Source organism: Orbilia oligospora, assembly GCF_000225545.1.
Source record: "Orbilia oligospora ATCC 24927 unplaced genomic scaffold scaffold00043, whole genome shotgun sequence".
In the NCBI taxonomy this organism is placed as follows: domain Eukaryota; kingdom Fungi; phylum Ascomycota; class Orbiliomycetes; order Orbiliales; family Orbiliaceae; genus Orbilia; species Orbilia oligospora.
In genome coordinates this window covers 1345990-1361725 of record NW_011645600.1, presented here as the reverse complement: position 1 = coordinate 1361725, position 15736 = coordinate 1345990, and the positions used below count along the sequence as shown (strand labels likewise).

The following is a 15736-nucleotide window of genomic DNA, read 5'->3' as shown; positions in this document are numbered from 1 at the left end:
TTCTTTTCTTTTCTTTTCTTTTCTTTTCTTTTCTTTTCTTTTCTTTTTTTAATTTATAAAAGTGAAGCCACCCTGACCAAAATAAGAAAAACAGGGGGACGTTGATGGGAGGGTGCATATGTCAGAGTTTGCTGCAAAAAAAAAATGCGGTCTGAATCGTTCCCGTTCTTTCATCTAGGAGAGTTTTTTGCTAAATTCTTAACACCACGATGTTTGAAATTCTTTCGTCTATGGGTTTCATGGTTTGATGGTATCAGATCTGCAGGGCTCACCCGTTATCTACTTAGTTATTCATCTTCTGTTCCTTATTTTCTTTCCACCAGTGTGGTTCCAACGTTAACATGCATTCTCATAGCCTATAACATATAAGATATTTGAAACCTCCATATAAGTACATAGATAGATGTAAACCCGAGAACTGATGATCCCCCGGGACAATCGTAGTATTGAGGTATGTATATATAGTATTATAATAAAAAATCTTCAAAGATTATAGAAAAGGGAATAACAAGACTTAAGAGGCAAAAGATTTGGCGTAGCGCTGAGAAAAAGAATGTAGACTTTCATCGCCTTTGCATGCAGGACAAAAAGAAGAACGCTGCGAACGTTACTCTGAACACCACCACTGCCACCAAAAAAAATATCATACAACTCCCTAAAACTCCATCGGATCTCATCCAACTCTTCAAAACACCCTCACTATATTACAACATCTCCCACCTCATCCCTGTCCTCCACACCATTAATCCATCCAGGTATAGTATGGTATGGCACGTTATGATATTGTAAGGTATCTTATCGTGTACCATACCATATCACGCAGCAGCCGTAGTACTAGTCGACAATAGACTAGGCTTAGGAACCCCACTCTTGGGAACCTTCAAAAAATCGCTTGATAACTGAAAGCTTTCGCTACTCCCATTCCTCAAGAGCTCCGTTGGTTCCTGAGTAAGAATATAATCCGTAAAGTTGTTTTCGTCGTTGGATTGTTGGTATTCATGTTCGTCTCTGCATCCGGCCCCATCGATCATTCCACGGCCGGTGTACCAATCTCCTCGTAATAGTCGTTTTTCTACGTCTCGCCAGTAGACGCCTTTTCCGCCTTCCTATATTATTGTTGGAGAACGCGTCAGTTTATCATATACATGGCGGTTTATGGGTGTTATGACTGAAAAAAAGGAGAAAAGGCTTCGCATACCCCAGTTTTCATATCGAGGTCTCCAACTTTACATTCAATATGAACATCAATCCCACTACCACCACCACAACTTTTGGCTTTAACCCATATCCTCACATAAACCGTACAATCCCTCAAACTCATAGCCGTACATATATCCTCCCCAATCTTGGCCGTCGTCGGATGTCCCGCCAACATCCTCGATAACTCTTCAGCCGAGACTTCCAACGTCGGGGTCGGCGGTGCTAATACTCCAACTTTCCCTCCAAAATGTGCTTGTAAATCTGCTAGAACGTGGGTAACGCAGGCAGGATCCGAAAAGTAACTCCCTAAGAGATCGATGATCGAGGTATCCAGTGTATCCAGCCAAGGTGATATTCCGTCTTCGCCTAATGCTGTATCCGTGACTAGAATCTCGGCTTCGTCGACGACTAAGACGCCGTCCTCTCGGTTTACGATCGCTTCTACTGCTCTTGTTACCCGATCGGGATCTGTTGATACTAGATCCAGTGGACAGTAATCCGGAGGAATGAAATGTCGGCCTTCTTCTCCTTCCGAGGTCACGCTGGTGGTAGATATTCCGGACATACTCCTTGACCTCATACTTCTAAATGCGCATGTCCTGCATAACTTCCAATCCTTTGGCGCATCGGGCGATTGTACCAAATACTTTGGTTTAAACTCCACAGTCAATAAATCCCTCCATCCAGCTTTCGTCAATGCCTTAGCATCCATAGAGCTAGCGGTAAATTCGTTTTCAAAGTCCTCGTCTCTTTTCTTTTCTTGACACGACTGCTGCTGTTGTTTCAAACTCTCTTTCAGTAGTGAAAACGAGCTGAAAGCATCAGTACTACCACCACCGCTACCACCGCTACCACCTTTCCCCCGCCTTTTCTTCTCTAAAGCCGCATTTGCGATATTGTATTTCTGATAAATCCCCGGTGTCATATCCTCCACCATCAGCCCCCACTTTTCGGTTTCATCGAGTTTTCCTTTCCTTTTACCAGCACCGATGTTGGGCGGTAACCCATCGGGAAATGCAGGACCGCGATCATGCTGTTGGAGTCGGATATTAAGAGCCCTTAGAACGTCCGGAGAGATTTGAACGAGTTTTGTATCGACAATTAAGTTGGATAATAATGGTACAAAGACCTTGAGGAGATGTGTGTATAACTGTAAAGTCGTGGGAAAGTTTGGGATATTCTTTCGGAGACGGATGAGATGGGGTTTCTATGTATATAAGGATAATTTAAATATTTAGTACCTTAGATATCTCTTATATTAGATAAAATGAAAGAGTAAGACAGAATAAAAGAGTGAGCATGATGCTAGGCAGAAGCTAGTGGTCGTAATACAATATAGTATCTGGTGAAGATGATTTGATAGGATTTCAAATTTGGAGGCTTTGAACCTTGAAGCCTTGTTCTTGGAAAAGTCTTGTCGTAGCTTAATATAGATATTAGGGATATCTGAAGGTATCTTAAGATCTTAACTTACAAATTGACCATCCTTCCCGGTATAACGATATAAAACATTGGCAGCGCCTTCGGTGAAGTATTCGAGATCGGAAGGGTCGGTAATGAAGAGTTTTGGTTCCTCGTCGATGGTCACTGCGGCAGCGTTTTGTGCCCGCAACATTGTACAGTACAGTGCAGTGATCGTGTCGTGGAACTCGACTGGACTAATAAGCTTCAGTGCTGCAGCCTGCAGGCGGGTTAAGTTCGGACCAACACAATGCACAACCGATGCAGACTTCGATGTATTGAATTTGTATGGATCGTAGCCGAGGAATTTAATTGGAATTTAGTGGGTTTCTAAATAAAAGCCAATGAACCGGAAGTTAATTTGAGATATCGTGGAAGATTTGTTAATATTAGTATGGACCAGATAGTGGAAGTAGTATAGTGACGTGGGGATGCCGTCTTCCCACACACCAGACGGAAATAAATAGCGGTTTATCTCGATATCAATCGTCCATATTAATATTGCATGGGACGGCGAGGAATTAAATACAAAGATATCAAAGATATCACAGAAAGTATCGATAGGCCCGGCATTTTTCCGTCGCCCAGCTGTAGCGCTAGCTAGCTGCCTGGGCCGATGCATGCGCATGCAGGAAGGGTATCTAGGATGTTACTTTGCAGATTTTTTTATAAGACATGTCTAGTTATAATTCGTGATGCCCCCGCTCAAATCCCGAAAGTGCGGCCGGCGATTCCGCGCAGATGGATCTTTTGATCAGGAAAGGAAAGGAATGTCAATCTGGTGCTTATCGCCTAGTCCTCTTCGTTCTTCTGATTCCTTTTTTTTATACTTTTTATCCGGGGATCTCTTTAGTGAGGGCTGCATGGAAATCTAGTGCTCCTTCAACCGACGAACCCAACGTCTCTGAAAGAATTTCCCTGTTAAAATCGTCTGAAGCTTGTTTTTTTCCGAGGCGGAAATGTTTTAACTTCAGGGTCTATGCACATTCGTTCGTGTCCCCCCATCCCCATGTCTCCGTGATGTCATAGCGAATGGGAAACCTTGTGGTGAATGGTGATTAGTAGTGGGCTAGGCTAGTGGACCCTGAATTTCCCAACGTTTGCGGGGCCAGGGTCGATAATCTTAACAGTTTTAAGCTGTGCTAGTGATACCCGCTAACTTTTAGCACTTAGCTACCTGGCTAGCTCTTAAGCTTTACGGCGAATTCGCGAACGTGGAAGTTTCGGAATGGGTGAATTCGAGAGTCGTGGTCTAGCGAGCTCCTCGACTTTTTGCAATTGTCCCGCCGAAGAAACTTAAATTTCTGGGAAGGGCGGATGGAGATATATATAAGCAGAGCCAGTTTTGCAGAAGTTAGAAGGGATATCTCGATATCGACGACTATATAGCTATAGGAATTACAATCGGGAGCTTAACAGGACATTTTTAAATAGGCATTTAAGTTTGAGTTCTAATTAGACGATCACGAGGCAACTCTGGCGGCGAGACAATAGGCAACTATAGTTTTGTATATTGATCCGGATCATTGCAGAAGTCTATATATATTCCTCTCCGAACTATATTGTATCGTCTATCGGGTATGCATGCGCAGCGCTTTGAACAAAATCTGATAACCTGACATCTCTGGAATATACAAGCACGTGGGTAAGTACATAGATAATATTCATATCTACATACCTTCCACTGGCACGACGACGGAACCAGCTTCAGAGTCCTCGTCAGTTGGAGCGGCCTTCTTAGCTTCAGCCTTGGTTTCCTCTTCTTCCCCAACATCCTTCTTCTCCTCATCACCACCTTCCTTCTTTTCTTCTTCCCCATCGTCCTTCTTCTCTTCAGCTCCATCAGCCTTAGTATCTGCTTCATCAGCCTTAGTATCTGCTTCATCAGCCTTAGTGTCTGCTTCATCAGCCTTAGTGTCTGCTTCATCAGCCTTCGTGTCTGCTTCAGGAGCAGGGGTCTTGGTAGCATCCTCTTCTTCGGTAGGGTTAGGGACGGTCTGAATCTTCATCAACTTTTCCTCCTTCTCGCCTTCGCCTTCTTCTCCATCTTTCTTCTCATCATCAGTCTTCTCCGCTGGTGGAGTGGTAGGCTCTGCTCCCTCTTCATCAGTTGGGTTTGGTGCAGTCGCGATCTTCATTTTACCCTCCTCGGTCTTCGATGGGTTTGGTGCGGTAGCGATCTTAACTGGTCCATCTCCTTCTCCTTCTACTGCCTCCTTTCCTCCTTCCTTCTCTTCTTCCTTCTCTTCGTCTTTCTTCTTATCATCTTCGTCGTCAACAATAGCGGCAGCGGGTGTAACCTTCGGTGCCTCTTCTTCCTTCTCTTCTTCATCATCCGGGGTAGGTAAAGGCTTGATGCCGCCCAAGGTAATACTACTCTCAGTCTCAGTCTCGGTCTTTGTCTCAGTCACAAACTTCGTTTCTGTGACTTCTTTAGTATTCGTAACCTCCTTGGTATTCGTAACCTCCTTAGTATTCGTAACCTGCTTGGTTTTGACCACCTCCTTTGTCTTCGTAACATTCTTCACACTCGTAACATATTTAACCGAAGTCCTGGTGACATAGATATATTTGATACTACTGCCCTTATTGTTATTGTTATTGTTATTGGGTTTTCTTCCACCATTGTTGTTATTATTGTTGGTGGGGCGATTATTAGGTTTCGGTGATGGTTTTGCACTCGAGGATGGAGCCGCGGGTTTGACGTTCGCGTTCGCATTCGTGGCACCGACTCTAATGATCCTGGTGGCAAGTTCGGTCACAGTAGCGGCTTTGGTCACCGTACTAGCCTTGGCGGTTTCGGTTACCGTTTCGAAGGCTGTGAGTTCTTTGGTTTCGACTTTGGCTCGTTCGATGGCATCTTCGTTGTCGATTACTGGTGCTCCGATGGCGCCGGGGACGGCGCTGTAGTTCATACAAAAATATCGGTTAATTATAATTTGTGGATTTATATTTATGAAGCAGCCAAGATTATGTATATAAGTATTTCTTACCTAAAAGCCAGCAATGAAATGAATGGAGTAAGAACCTTCATCTTGAAATATTTAGATAGACAGGAAACTTCAAACGAGAGTATATATATCAAAAATGAACGTCGTATAACCCAACGGAGACAAAAGAATGACTAGTAGCTATCCAAAGAAGATCCAAAGAGTGACAGGAGCAAATGTCCAAAAAAACCTAGAAAGAATGAAAGGAAAATCAAACCCCTCCATCGGAGATCTCCAGGTCAAAGTGATCCCTCTTTATACACCCCCTTCCATGTCGTCTCCAATTCCCTAATGCAAGCCACATTTTCTTTTCCCTGCGTTAATACCAATCCATAATACCATTCTCTCTCTGTTCCACGTACTGAACACCTTCGTGAACGCCTTCGTGCGGACGTATACAAAAAAAAAAAAAGAAAGGCCCCAAAGCCTTTTATCGTTCCGACATGGTAAGCACAACAGTTCCAAAGGCCTCTTGAACCGACAAATCCACGGGAAAACCCTATATACCGACCTTAGCTTATCGACGTCCCCACATGTCTGGTAGCTAACGCATAATATGATCTATTATACGTTTGGTCAACGCGTATAAGACAAAGCGAGCAAGGATATGTTATAAGCTTTCCTCCCCCAAACGTCCTTTTAACCCCAACTATAGCACGCGAGATCGCACTATTAGCTGTTATGGGTAGTCGCAGGACAACGCCTGTGCTGTCGAAGCGAGCATGGTGTGGTATTTTGGAAATCCCTTGGCGGGGAACACCCTCCCTTTATCAGTCAGTCCATCCGAAAGAAAGATACCACCGTTGCCCTCGCCAATTAATATTACTGAAATCCGCCAATTCGGATTGCTACAGGCGAGGTGAAGTACCCTTAGTTCCATTCCTTCAATTTGGATGCGGTTGCGTCATGGTCAGTAGCACTCGGGCGAAATATTTCGTTGGACAAATAATATCGGTGATTTCCAAAAGCTAAAACGCTAATCACAAGAGTCCGCGGCTTTGATGTCGAAGAAGTTTTCATTAATTCGAAAGCTATCACTATGCCATGCCAGTTAATTTAAAAGTACAAAAGTGTAATAGATAAAACCCCGCAAGAAGTCGCAAACCCGATCGTGGACCAGTTTGGACGGTTTGCAGTTGCTACCATGAATCAGCATAAAAAGGCTTAATGTGACGCCCATTAGTAGAATATCAGAAAGCGAAAGCAAAAAAAAAGCGAATCAAACCTCGAGGTATTTAAAATACCATACCCCATTCAATGCCTTTGTCGAAAGAAATATATCGCCCAGCAGTGATAATCTGATGTACAAGAAAAGCGTAAAAACACGTAACAAACCTCACATGTCAAGAACCCTAGAATAAGCCTCCCAAATCGTACATAGAAGGCATTCATTCATCGTCATCGTCATCATCGATATACATCTGGCTGATAACGGCCTTGCCGTTGGCTTTCCCGCGTGTGCGAGCCGATGCTCTGGTTCCTCTCGTGCCAGCCGGCGGGGAAGCTGCTTTTTTGGCTATGTTCTCTTTCTTGGGAGGTGCCTTTTTCGCAGGGACTATAGCTTGCTTTCGGCCCCCCCGCTTGACGGGTGGTGGAGAAGGCTCGTTTTCTTCCTCGTCCTCGTCCTCTTCTTCTTCTTCCGCATCATTTCCCTCCTCTTCGTTGTCCTCCTCCTCCTCCTCCTCCTCCTCCTCCTCGCTAGCTTCTGCTTCCTCCTCTTGTTCGCTATCCGCCATTTCGAGGTCCGCCCTTGATTTTGATTTTGTCGCCAGCCTGATCGCCGATTGAGGGGTAGTTTGAACCTTAGACTTAGAAACACCGTTAGACTTTTTTGGATGTTCTTGTTCACTATCCTCCTCAATAGCAGCCCCACGAGCCGATTTCTCCCATTCCATCTTCTCATCTCCACTCTCAACTTCATCCTCTTCATCCTCTTCCCCATCTTCACTCTCTGCATATTTCCCAGCGACAAAACTCGTAATTCTTCCGCTCTTTCTCCTCTCAACACTTCTGCCTGGCGTTGCAAATTCGTCTTCATCGTCGTTGCCTCTCTTCTTCTTCTTCTTAATGGTACTTGGTCGCGAGGATCCCTTCGCCTTCTTAGCAGTGCCGGGCGTTGTAGTAGTTGTTCGAGACCGCTTCTTGGCAGGGGTAGCTGCACCAAAGGCATCGGATTTTCTCTGTTTCGGTTTTAGTACAATTAGTGCTCAGATTCTCGGATGAGCTTTCGCATAAGACATGTTGACATACCTTTCTATTGCTCGGCTTCTTGAATATACTGTCCACGACATTTTCGAACCCATCAGGTAGATAGTGTTTCCTCGCGACTTCGTTGCTAGTTGTATTGTCTTTGAATCCTTTGAACAAACCCATCGGTAGTCTAAGCGTACCCGGCCACGTCTGTAGAGCCCATCCTTTAACATCCTCGTACTTGCGAATAACTACTTGCGCTAGATCCGAGAGCGTATATAAATTCTATTACCAGGAGCACATTAGCGTCCTTGATATATCGTGGAAATATTGGGAGTATAATCTTACCTCGCTGCAATCCGGCACAATTCCATCTACCACGCTCTTCATCCTCTGTGCGACGTAGTATACCAAACTCAGGTTCTCCTCTACGACCACGCACTCTAGGTAAAACAGCACGTAGCCTGCAAACTGCTTTAATACATCCTCATCGTCCCTATCGAAATCGGGATGATGCGCCAGTAAGCTCAATAGTCTTGCAAAAGTGGTCTCCATGCTGGTGTCCTTCGCCTCACGGTGAGACTTCGCTCGAGCTTTCAGCCAGCTAGATGCCTCCTCCTTGATATCTCGTTGCTTCTCATCGGCGAGCAGGAAAAGTGCGGTATAGTATCTCGCCGAGAGAGTGGAGGCTGCAAGATGTTTTTTGACCTTGTCCACAAATCGCTTGCGTACCACCTGAGAATTATATTCCGCAACAAGAGCAATTCGATTGAACACACTCGGTGAGATCAAGATCTCGTAGCCGCGAATCCTAGCTAGTTTGATGAATGCATTGGCCCCAGCCCAATACAATGTCTGTCTGTCGTCCTTGGGGGTGTCTCCTTTCTTCGACAACTCGCCATTGTTAGCCAATAAGGCATTCAGGAGCTTGTAAACTGGCTCTGCAAGAACCTTCCGTGTGCTGTCGCCATCGGCTCCTTCATCTGACCCGTGGGCACGCAGGTGGTTGATCAGTATCTTCAGAGCGAGTAACTTGGCCTGACAAGCCTCGCTTGGGACTGGCTGTCTATCTAAATCGTCATCTTCGTCATCGTCCTCGGTAACAGCAACATCACCCTCCGGCGGCCGTAGCAAAACTTCCTTGATTGCAATATCCCTGATTCGATTGATGTTGTCTGGGTCGGATTCCGCTTCCCGGCAGGCAAATAAAACCACCTGAGATAAAGTTGCAAGTCGAGCCAGATAGAACTCGCTACCATATTCCCACTCTTTCAAAATTTTCTTGATCAAGTCAGAGGCATACATATCACTTCGAGAAGAAGTACGCATAATTATCGCAACAGCATGTTTTGCCGCAATCGGAGAGGTGCCATATAGAGAGAAGTTAACAAGCGCCTCCATTAGCTTCTTATCGTGTGGCAGTTCTTTCGGGTACTGTTTAGCAAATCCGGAGCATGCCTTGATCGTATCTTCCATATTCAGGCCTTCCAAGTCAACCTCCATACCTTCTCGAGCTGAAGCACGGCCTTTGTTGCGAGGAGCGATTGGGGCTTTGTCTACGATGAGGTCACATAGGGTTTTGATATGTGCGCCAAAGACACCCGGATTGCTCTGCGACATCTCCCGGAGGACCTCATGGGCCACGAGGTTGAGCGAGGTCCCAAAGGATGTGTCTTCATCGGTGGAAAAGCGGATCATGTGGGCAATATGTGATTTGTTGTAGATGAGGAGAGATACGCGATAAAGGAGTGGCGTCATTGTTTCAACAAGGGAAGCGGTGGCCAGAGACCCAAGTTTTGTATTATTTGAGATTCGCTTTTTAGCTTCGAAGATAGAGTTCGCGACAGTTTCATAATCGCTATCAGGAGAATAGCATCGTCGAATTTGGTCATAGCAACGTCGATCATGAAGCTTTGCAAAGTTGACAAGATCCGTAGTGGATCGAAGTGTGTCCGGCAGGAGTTTCGCAAGATATGCAATAGTATTATCAAGTTTCCGGCGGATGTCTGCCTCGTCAGTCTCCATAACGCCACCATTGAAGGCTTCGCACGACTCCAAAAATGCAGTCATTGCTTTTGCATAGGTCTGTTGGTTCTTTGGGATTGTGAAGAATGCCTTCCGAGCCCGATTATTGAGCTTCGTCCGAGCCTCCTTCCGTTGTGCGTTCTGGACCGGATTTCTACTTCGGTCACTAGCAACCTCCTGCGTCGTTTTCCCCTGCAGATTGGCCTCCTCCTGTGTATCAAAATCGTTATAGCCATCGAACTTTTCAGTTGAATCTGTCATGCACCGAAGTAGTACCATCATTCTCCTAGTTCGAATTTCATCTTCAGAAAGTTCTTCCTCCGGCGACTCGGCTTGAGTCCCAGTCTGAGTTGCAGATTGCGAGGCCGATTGGGTTGCAGCCTGGCTTTCTTTGCCCTTGGATTTCTTCGCCTTGTTGTCCTTCTTGCCGCTATAGTCGCCAATCGGCAGTAGATATTCGTACAAAGCATTGTCGAGAATAACGTTTGTTTCTTTATCGTTGACGTAGATAACATCGAGCAAACTAGAAGGGATGAAGTCAAGTTCGCGTATTACCACCTTATTATTCAGAGAAATTTGTGGATATGCATCTGCCCAAAGTCGGCTCAGGACACTAATCGCAGCTTCTCTAACTGCCAACTTTTTGTCCTTGGTACGTTGGGCCAAAGTTTCTAGGATATTCTCCTCAAAATCCCTGCTTACAAGCTTATTTGTAGCCGACTCCCAGTCCAGTTCTCCAATCTTCTTGACAGCAGCAACTCGAACTCTCTCATCAGCATCGAATAGCTTGGTTTTGATCTCTTTTTGTAGTATCTGGGTTACATCTGTTCGAGCCTTCAAAATTTCGATGGCTGCCTCCACCCACTGTACTCGGACCGCAACAGATTTGTCGTTTGCTCTTCCCAGCCATGTCTTCCAAGTTTGGGGATAAGATTGTGGAAGCGACCCCGTCGTAGCCATCATACCGACTGTACCGGTAGCCTGGACTCGAAGGTCTGCTGTCTCAGAGGCCATCTCAGTTTCCAACAGGGGAAGGACATTAGAGAGTACTTCTGGCACAGCAAGATACAACTCCAACATCAGATTGTGCGCCTTTTCAATTTCCTTAAGATCGTCATTAAGATTCTCTCCTGGGTCCCCGTCGGGTGACTCGCCTCGTCGGGAAGCTGGGGAGGCGTCCATAATGACATCTGTGAAGTACTGGCAGATATGCCTTGACATTTTGTCCACGCAGTTGGCACATATTGTCTTGGCCATGTTGTACGCTGGAGGGTACTGTCGGGCTCCCAGAAGGGTCGTTTGGTCCTTTGACTTCTTGTCACCCAGGCCTCTCTTCTTTCCGGCATTTTCGGCTGTTGTCGGTGATGCCCTCATCATTTGTGCCAGTAAGACGTCGATAACTTCCGTAGGTAAAGTATTTACTTCCTCCACGACCTGCTCCAGCAGATCCGTCATCTTATATTCTACATTCTTTTCACCCTCGTTGGCGGAGAGGTCGAAAAGAGTAGTAAACAGGTTCGTAATAAGGGCGTCAGATCCAGGAAGGTCTGTTATGAGAACAATAGATTGGGTTTCATGGAGCCTGTCGAGTAGATAGAGATACTCTTGATAAAATGTACTTTCAGAGTCTTCAAGTCCTTTCAAAGTTTTGATAAAGAGGTCGAATATTTCCTATAAATCCTTCAGTTTAGCTCAACTATCCCTCCATAAGTAACAGGACAACAAAAAGCGTACCCTCAATTGGTTCGCAGTATATGGAGCATCTGGCGCATAGAGATAGAGAATGTCGGCAAGACAACATGCCAGAAAGGCCTTTATGGACTCATCCTTGTGATGGAGCAAGCCAGTCGCAGCAAGATCTTTTGCGACTTGGTCTACAGAAGGAAGATCCACCTCCGGCTCGTCGGCAAGGGATCGAAGTTCTGAGTGCAAAGCTTTGAGGCGCTTAACCAAGTGAGGAACGGCAATCGGTTTTCCTGTCTTCCAGGAGATCGGCTCCTTGAATTGGAGAGAGGCGCTGGAGGGCTGGGAAGCCGCTCCCCTGGCCATTGTGAAGAGATATAACGTGGGATCGAGCTACCGAAAACTATTTGCGAGGTGGTGTCGAGATTACGTTGTGGTTTTACGCGGGGAATCGCGTTACTTGTGTCGGAGAGATTATGGATACGAATACGAAACAGTCGAATCAATCGCAGGCAGAAGGAACGGAAGCTATTGAAATCGCTAACGGGAACTGAACATGCTCACGACACTGTGGTCGGATTGAGATATATCCCAGGCGATAGGAAGGACGGCGGAGATTGGACGATATCCAGAGAGGGAGGGGGTGTGGCCGGAGGGTGGAGATGAGAGAGGGAGATGATGGAGGGAGGTTGGATGCTGGTATATCACGTTCAGGTGGATTTAGTATGTCGCGTTCCCAGCAAAGAAACCCAACACAAAATCTCCCACACAAAATACACCCAATTCGAAGAAGGGTAGCTGCATTTAGCCTGGATTTCGACTCGGGACGAAATAGCTTTGCCGTAACAGTCGATTGGGCAAGTTAACGGTTTTGGTAACATAAAATATTAATACATCTTAGATACATCACGAATTTTAGGGCGATAGAACGTCAAGAAGCTCATATGCTACATATATTACGTCCCATGTTGAATCACGAGCCCGTCACGTTATTCCAATATATAATCTCGCAGCAGTACCAGATACCAAGAGAACCCCCAACCATATAATCCACACAGTGCAGCCAATAAAATGTACCTTATCAAGCAATCTACATTGCATTGGGTTCTCTAGATTGCCAATATGCTTTAGTCTGGAAGTCGCTTCCTGATGCTTAATTATATATATACTTCCTGAATAGGAAAGCTTCGTTACTAGTAACGTTATTATTTCCTAATTGGGCAAGTCTTTACGTCAACTCAACGCATTCTCCAAACACGGATTCCAACATTGTGCCGTCCCCGGTTGACCTTACAAGCTATGTTTCGATATCAAGAGCACCCTTTCTCATCATCGACATCAAGAATAGGCCAAACCCTTTACCTATCAGAAGCGGTGATGAGATATTGTTATATCTTTCCGCTTTTTCTAATCTTTCAACCCACCCATCCGATATGAATATGCGAAACCCACTTCCTTCATCGATATCAGTATCCACCAGAACCCAAATGCATGATGTCAAAACCAGCAAACCTCCCAAACATATACGTCCTCCCTACCCGTCTTAACGACTCCCAACGTGCAGACATCGTCTCAAACATCAAATCCAAGCATTATACAGTCGTTGAATCTCCTAAAGATGCTATCATTTTCATCGGTGATGTCTTAGGTTCCAAACGTGCCCTCCTCGAACTTAGATTCTTAGGTTTGAACACTACGGACGCCACAACTATCAAAGTTCCCGCAAAAGGTACAAAGATCCTCAAAGTAGTAAAACTTGAATGGTATGCAAAGGCCATCATCGAAGGTATCGACGCCGATATCGACGACTACATAATATATAATGGCATCTATCCAGCCAAAAGCCCGTTTAACAACCAGTCTTCGAATACGATAACGCCTGGAAAACGTTCAGCAAGCCCACCCACTCTTGCAGAAAAACAGGCTGAAGATCGTTCCCGTAGTGAATCAATCCTACGGAGAGCTAAGGCTGCCACACACCAGGCCGCTCCGGGAACTCGTCATCTCCGGCATAAAGGCCCATCACAAGACTCTCAACCTCCTCAGCCTTTCAAACGGCCAAAACTAATATCTCAACAATCTACCGACTCTCAGGAAGAAGCCGAACGGGTTGCTTCAAACCTTCCACCATTACCTCAATGGGTCATCAAAAAGCAAAAATTCTCTTGCACACGTTCCACACCAGCAGACCCTCCAAATCAAGATTTTCTCGATGCCCTCTTCAAGATCCGTCTAAACCGAATTCTCATATCGGATGAAATTGGCGTGAGAGCATATTCTACGTCAATAGCCTCTATCGCCGCATTTCCCCACAAAATCACACATATATCACAAATACATGCTCTCCCTGGTTGCGAAGGGAAAATAGGTGCCTTATGGTATGAATTCACGCACTCTGAGCCTCCTGGGCGACTCGGAGTCTTGGAAGAAACCGAAAAATCAGTATACTACAAAACACTTGAGTTATTCTACAACGTATGGGGTGCAGGCGCCCACTCTGCCCAAAGTTTCTATAAACAAGGGTTCAGAGACCTCGATGACTTGGTTGAACACCATTGGAAGAAATTAACTAGAGTGCAACAAATCGGTGTGAAATTCTACGACGAGTTCCAAGATAAAATTCCTAGGGATGAAGTCATCTCCATCCGAGATGCAATACAAAACCACGCCCGCCAGCTACTTCCCGGTGCAGAAACGGCCGTGGTCGGGGGCTTTCGAAGGGGAAAAGAACTAAGTGCCGATGTGGATTTATTGATTACACATCCAAGAGTCTCCAAAAGTAGAGATGTAGAAGAACTACTTGTACCTTTAGTTAATCTATTAGAAAAAGAAGGGCTAATTACACATGTGCTGACCATCCACCAACCATCGAGGTTTGTGGCAACTACCAGCGGCGATGTATGGCCCAAACGAAGTCATCATAATTTCGACGGTATTCCAAAGGTATTATGTGTCTGGCAACAACCAGACCTCGGAGAAGATGAAGAAGGAGATTCACAAATGGAAGGCCTCGATGAGAAGAGACTAACAGGGAAGAGAAAGAACCCGAATCCGCATAGAAGAGTAGATATCCTATTCCCACCTCCGAGATGTGCTGGTTCGACTTTGACATCGTGGTCGGGAGCAACAACCTTCGAAAGAGATTTAAGGAAATACGTGAAGGAATGGAAGTACTGGAAGTTTAGTAGTGAAGGTGTTACAGATAGAGCATCTGGATTGAGGGTACCTGTTGGGAAGGAGAAGGGTGAATTCATCGGGCTGACTGAGGAGGATGAAAATAATGGAGTGGAGGTAGATGATAACGTGGACAATAGAGCGAGAAGAGAAGATGGAGAATGGATCGGATGGGATGTGGAGGAGAGGAAATTATTCAAATTATTAGAATTAGAATGGAGAGAGCCTACGGAAAGATGTACTGGCTGAATTCTTGTATTGTAAAAGCGGAGAAAGCGAATTCGGGGGACCAAAATCTACAAAATATTAATGCTCTAACACTCTTAATTATATTATGATATGTTTTAATATATCACACATATATACTTAAGTACTTGATAGTATGCTCTGGATCGATCAGAACGAGCGTCGACTATTCTAGTAGCATCGAAACACTAGCTATTGAAGTAATTACTTAAGTACTTAAGTATGAAGCATATACGAATGCTATTCTGGGTCCAGGTGTCTACCTACTTAGGCACATAGTCTCGGTCCTAGACTACTAGGTACCTTACCCAAATGGCGTGCGTCCTCAATATCAATATAAATATTCTAGCGTGCAGATCTGTGGTGTTCTCCGGCTACAGTGAATCACACGGGTGATCCACAAGTCTCACATTTTAGTCGTCACATCTTTACTTTTACATCAAGGTTACATAGTATCACTGGGAGCTCAAGTACGAAAAAAAAACCCTGTATCCATTCTCATCATACAAGCCCACCCCTTCACCATTCCCCCAATCTGCACAAGTCATCAGACAAGTATTCCCACTAAGAGAACACTCATCGAGACTCGTGCCAGGTAGGAAAGATGAAGGGGCGGCCACACGCACGCACACATACTATCCAGGAACAGGGAAAAAAAAAAACGAAATACAACGACAGAATTGGGCCCTTGCGATGTTTCATCACTCATCGCAAGGGCCCAAACAACAAACAACCCCCCTCTCCCCCCCACCGGTCCTTATATTTCA

The 15736-nt window shown here is 45.3% G+C and overlaps 4 protein-coding genes across 4 annotated transcripts; 1 reads left to right on the top strand and 3 right to left on the bottom strand.

Moving 5' to 3' along the window:
- Positions 1–815: 815 nt before the first annotated feature.
- On the bottom strand, positions 816–2815 carry AOL_s00043g413 (uncharacterized protein; the record flags this gene model as incomplete). The annotated part of the gene is made up of 3 exons (XM_011120899.1): positions 816–1106; positions 1199–2407; positions 2675–2815. 3 exons carry the CDS (start codon positions 2813–2815, stop codon positions 816–818), a joined length of 1641 nt encoding a protein of 546 aa, XP_011119201.1.
- A 1516-nt stretch (positions 2816–4331) lies between these two features.
- On the bottom strand, positions 4332–5695 carry AOL_s00043g412 (uncharacterized protein; the record flags this gene model as incomplete). The annotated part of the gene is made up of 2 exons (XM_011120898.1): positions 4332–5565; positions 5655–5695. 2 exons carry the CDS (start codon positions 5693–5695, stop codon positions 4332–4334), a joined length of 1275 nt encoding a protein of 424 aa, XP_011119200.1.
- Positions 5696–7039: 1344 nt separating this feature from the next.
- On the bottom strand, positions 7040–11915 carry AOL_s00043g411 (uncharacterized protein; the record flags this gene model as incomplete). The annotated part of the gene is made up of 4 exons (XM_011120897.1): positions 7040–7831; positions 7902–8126; positions 8190–11537; positions 11601–11915. The coding sequence occupies 4 exons, from the start codon at positions 11913–11915 to the stop codon at positions 7040–7042; spliced, it is 4680 nt and encodes a 1559-aa protein (XP_011119199.1).
- A 1128-nt stretch (positions 11916–13043) lies between these two features.
- Positions 13044–14972, top strand: AOL_s00043g410 (uncharacterized protein; the record flags this gene model as incomplete). Its single annotated transcript, XM_011120896.1, has 1 exon — positions 13044–14972. The coding sequence occupies one exon, from the start codon at positions 13044–13046 to the stop codon at positions 14970–14972; it is 1929 nt and encodes a 642-aa protein (XP_011119198.1).
- Positions 14973–15736: the final 764 nt, after the last annotated feature.